Here is a 4780-nt window from a genome sequence, read left to right as displayed (position 1 = left end):
TGTGTGTGTCTGAGCGGGCGTGATTGGGGAAGCGTGCGCGTGCATGAGAGGGTGAGTGTGCGACAGTGTGCAGGGGCGTGTGATTGTGAGAGAGAGGCTGTGATGGGGGATGATTGTGTGTGACTGAGCGGGCGTGATTGGGGAATCGTGCGCATGCGTGAGAGGGCGAGTGTGCGACAGTGTGCAGGGGCTGTCTGATCGTGAGAGCGGGGAGCGATGCAAGACAGATTAGGAGCCCTGAGGATAATGACCCCAGAGCAACCAGGGGGCAGGGGGGCTGGGAGAGCCATACCCACCTCCAGCCCCACCCTTCCAGTCCCACTGGGGCAGGTGGCGGCCAGCCCACCTCTATGAGAAAAGCCCAGGGGAAGATTGCAGCTTCATAGGTCCCGGACTCCTGGGTTCTGTCCCCAGCCCTGGGAAGGGAGTGTTGCCTAGTGCAGGGGAGAGCTGGGAGTCAGGACTCCTGGGTTCTATCCCTGGCTTGGGGAGGGCAGTCAGGTCTAGTGGTGAGAGCAGGGTGCTCATCCACTTTTCTGGGGTGACCTGGCTCAGGGTGTGGTCTGAGGGTAGGAAGCTGCAAGTACCTGAAATGGGGGACCCAGGAACCACCCACCCCCCGAGGCCCCTGCTGCAGTGTTGGTTCTTGGTCTGTCCTGCGGCTCCCTCGCTACCCCACTATCCTGAATCAGATGGATGGGAGAGGGGAGGTTCCCAAGAGGCACGCGGGAAGTTTATTGTTCATTTCCCTGATTCTGGCACCTTCCCAGCCAATGGTCTTCAAGCATATTGCAAAGAAGGGTTGGCATCATTACCCCTCATTATACACTGGGGGAAACTGAGGCACGGCACAGGGACGGGACATGCCCATGGTCACACGGTGAGTCAGTGGCAGGGCTGGAGGTGGAACCCAGGAGTCCTAACTCGCAGCGACCCCTGCTTTAACCACTAGGCTCCCCCCCGCCCCCCGAGCTGGGGATAGAAACCAGTCATCCTGACTCCCAGCCCCCCTCTGCTCTAACCACTAAACCCCACTCCTCTCCCAGAGCTGGGGATAAGAACTAGGAGTCCGGATCCCCAGACCTCCGCCCCCCATGCTGTACCCACTCCATGCTGTCCCACCCTGGGAGGTTTGGCTGCTTCCCTTTGGGTGGGAGGTCCTGTCCAATCCCCCCCACACACACACATCTACCCTGACCCCGTATTCAGGGGTCGTGGGCCCCAGATCTTCTTCAATAGCTCCCAGGACATGAATACAGTATGTAAGTGCACCATAACCCACCCACAGCGTCGCTCCCCGTGTGCTCCCCACAGCCCGCCACTTCCCCGCCCCTCCGCCACAGCCATTCAATGGCAAGGGGGAGGTCCTGGGGCCAGTCGGGGGGGGGGGTGGCAGCAGGGGACACTGGGGGGAGGGGTCCCGGGATGGCAAGGGGAGGGGGGAGTTGGAGAGGGTGAGGGGAGGTGGGGGTTACCAGGATGGGGGAGCAGCCCAAAAGGCCAAGGGGAAGGGGGAGCTGGTGAATACAGTGAGGGAAAGTGGGTGTTGGCGGGGGGGGGTTAGATCCAGACTGGGCGAGGGAGGGCTGCTGAGGAGGGCAAGGGAAAGGGGTGTGGACAGACAGGAGGGAGAAGGGGTTCCCCTGGGGGACCCAGGCTTAGAGCCCGTGGCCTGGGCAGACAAGCCCCCCAATATCCATCCCCCACTTGGTTCTTTATCCCTCTGTTTTCCCCCATTCTGTCCCCCACCCCCAGTGTGCCGAGGGATGCTGGGGGTGCTGGCCTCGCCCCCTACCTGGCTTGCCATGCCGTGGATTCGGGGAGCCCTTATACGGTTGCAGCCCGGACACCCCGCCAATGGGCTCCAGCCCCATCTGGGCGCGCTGGGCCTCCATCTCCTTCTCCAGCGCCAGGCAGCAGACCTGAGGCGGCTCCGACCCGCTCCGGCCCTTGGGCCTCTTGCCCGCCAGGAAGCCCCCCGGGAAGCATTCGACGTCGTCAGCGAGGTGGAAGGGGGCGAAGGGGTGCAGGGCACCGTAGCCCAGCATGCCCACCCCGCCCCGCTCCAGGCTGGGGGGGCCAAAAGGCGGCGGGAGGGGCAGCAGCTGCGGGGGGTAGTCACGGCTGGCGGGCGCCAGGCGGTCGGGGTGGGGGTACACCAGGGAATACGCCGCGCCGAGGAAGGGCAGCTGGGATGGCTTCTCCATGGTAACTGGCACCCCAAAGTGGTGGGGCTGCTGGCATGGGGTGCTGGTGCTCCGGGTGCCCTCCGAAGTGGAGGCCAGGACCAGGAGGGCTGGGGATGCCAGGGGGTTCAGGAGGCCGGGAGAGTTCTCCATCGTGCCACAGCACGGGGACCTAAGGGGAGAGAGACACAATTAACCAACGGGCTAGGGGGCGACGTGCTGCGGGGAGCGGGGCGGGGGCTCAGCAGGGGGCGCTGTGCTGCAGGGAGCGGGGCGGGGGCTCAGCAGGGGGCGCTGTGCTGCAGGGAGCGAGGCGGGGCTCAGGAGGGGGCGCGCTCCCCTGGCAATCAGTGCCATCCCCACAGCCCCAGTGCAGCACTAGGGGGCGACGTGCTGCATGGAGTGTGGGGGCGGGGCTTGGGAGGGGTGCTTGCCCCTCTGAATCAGTGCTGACCCCACTGTGGCGCTAGGGGGCGCTATGCTGCAGGGAGCACGGTGGGAGGTTCAGCAGGGGGCGCTCTCCCCTGGCAGGCAGGGCTGGCCCCACTACCCCAATGAAGCGCTAGGGGGCGCTGTGCTGCAGGGAGCAAGTGGGAGGCTCAGGAAGGGGCGGCCATCAGTGCTGGGTCCAGTGCCCGAGTGTGGCGCTAGGGGGCGCTGTGCTAAAGGCAGCCTAGCTCTCTACTAGGTCCCAAGTTGTGTCCGAGCACGCGGGGCCGGTTCTCAAACCCGACCCGCCATCGTCACCTAGACGGCGCTCAAGCAAGGCCGAATTCTCTCCCTGCCTTGGTGGGCCTCACGGTCATCGTACAAAGGGCAGACCCTCCGCTAGTGCGAACCACCCTAAACTCAATCAGCTGAGACTCACAGATGTCTTTGGACAAGCTCTCGTGGGCTGGAGCCCACTTCATCAGAGGCATGGAGTGGAAAATTCCACTCCACGTTCGTCTCGGAGGTGCCACCGGACTCCTCGTTGTTTTTGCTGATACAGACTGACGCGGCCGCCCCTCTGAAACCTGTCGGCGGAGACTATGGCCTACAGATGCATAGGAGGGTTTATGACCCGTGAAGTCACTTCTGTCTCTGGCAGATCGTCTGCTGGAAGCAGGAGTGAAATAGACACTATCTGGAGCTTGGAAAACATTCATTCGAGACTTTTGTTTTACTCCACTATATACGAAGTTCCTATAAGTGACTAGATGGGCAGATATGTAAGCTGATCTATGGATAGACAGGCACAAATACATCATTATCCCGATTTTACCAATGGGGAAACTGAGGCACGGAGCAGCAACATGATTCAGCGGCACAGCTGGGGATAGCAGCCTGGAGTCCCGACTCCCAGTGCCCACTTCTCACATCACTAAACCCCACTCCCCTCCCAGAACTAGGGATAGAACCCAGGCGTCCTGACTCCCAGTCCCCCAGTGTGCTTTAACCACTAGATCCCACTCCCCTCCCAGAACTAGGGATAGAACCCAGGCCTCCTGACTCCCAGTCCCCCAGTGTGCTTTAACCACTAGATCCCACTCCCCTCCCAGAGCTGGCATGGACTCCAGGAGTCCTGACTCCCAGCCCCTGCTCTACCCACTCGCTCTGCGTGTTCCCATGTGGATCGTCTCTGGTACTGGGGCTCCAAATGCCGCAGGCGGAAACGCAGGCGGGGAGCACCTAACACCCCCCTCCCACCCCTGTGGTTCCCTCGCAGCTGGGCAGGCCGGACTGTGGGTGGTCTGGGCGGGTGAATTACAAGGAATCAAGGAAGACCCCCTGATGGGACAAAGGGGAAAGTGAAGAGAGCAGTTAGATAAACAGCTGCTCTGGGGGGCGAGGGCCTGAGCCAATGGGGCCGGGATTGGGGCTCAGGCGGGCTCCAGAGAATGGGCTGGGAATTGGGAGGGGGCTGGGTCAGCTGGGAAGGGCCCAGGCAAGGGTGTAAGTCACTGACCCAAGGGTCAGGATACAGGATGCTGCTGGCGGGGGAAGGAGAGATGTGCCTGTTTGTGGATTGCTCCCCCCCCCCACCGCCGCTGCAGGGGGGCACTTAATCCCATTATTCGGCCATTAAAGGCAAATTACTGCCCCTTTCTCCTGGCATTTGCACATGCTGCACTACACACACACACACACACACACACACACACACACTCTCAGAGCAGAGGGAATCCGGGCCCTTCTCTCTTCCTGGGCTGCAGGGGGCCCCCAGGGCCTGATTCCCCCCAGCTGGTGTAAATGGAGCCACACCGCTTTACCCCGGTTGGGGCTCAGGGTTCGTTGACGCCAAAGGAGTGACATCTACAGCCCGTCTGTGCCAGCTGGGGGTCTGCTCCCGTTTGCCCCAATGGATCGATGCAGATCGACCCCCGGTGGGATCTGGCCCTTTGAGGCCGATGGAGTGACACCCCTTTATACCGGCATATGCAAGAGCAGAATTAGGCCCAATAAGTCATTAGCAGCTTCCAGGATTTGTGTTGGATTGGGAGCAGCCTCACTGCTATTGAGGCCAGCGTGTGTGTGTGTGTGTGTGCGTGCATGTGCGTGTGTGTGCAGGCAGAGGCATGTGTATTTGTGTGAGGCCAGCATATCTGTGTGTG

At 61.8% G+C, this 4780-nt stretch overlaps 1 protein-coding gene across 2 annotated transcripts in view; it reads right to left on the bottom strand.

The window, feature by feature from the left end:
- The window catches only part of LOC117888846 (E3 ubiquitin-protein ligase Rnf220-like), a 30034-nt gene that overhangs the window by 20796 nt on the left and 4458 nt on the right, over window positions 1–4780 (bottom strand). For both annotated transcript variants that reach the window (XM_034792619.1, XM_034792620.1), the window contains exon 2: window positions 1796–2358. In XM_034792619.1, the coding sequence (XP_034648510.1) occupies window positions 1796–2339 (544 nt within the window). In that variant the 5' untranslated portion in view covers window positions 2340–2358. The remainder of the gene's footprint in view (window positions 1–1795; window positions 2359–4780) is intronic.

The sequence above is a fragment of the Trachemys scripta genome, chromosome 16 (genome assembly GCF_013100865.1).
Source record: "Trachemys scripta elegans isolate TJP31775 chromosome 16, CAS_Tse_1.0, whole genome shotgun sequence".
NCBI lineage: Eukaryota > Metazoa > Chordata > Testudines > Emydidae > Trachemys > Trachemys scripta.
This window is presented reverse-complemented; position numbering and strand designations above follow the sequence as displayed.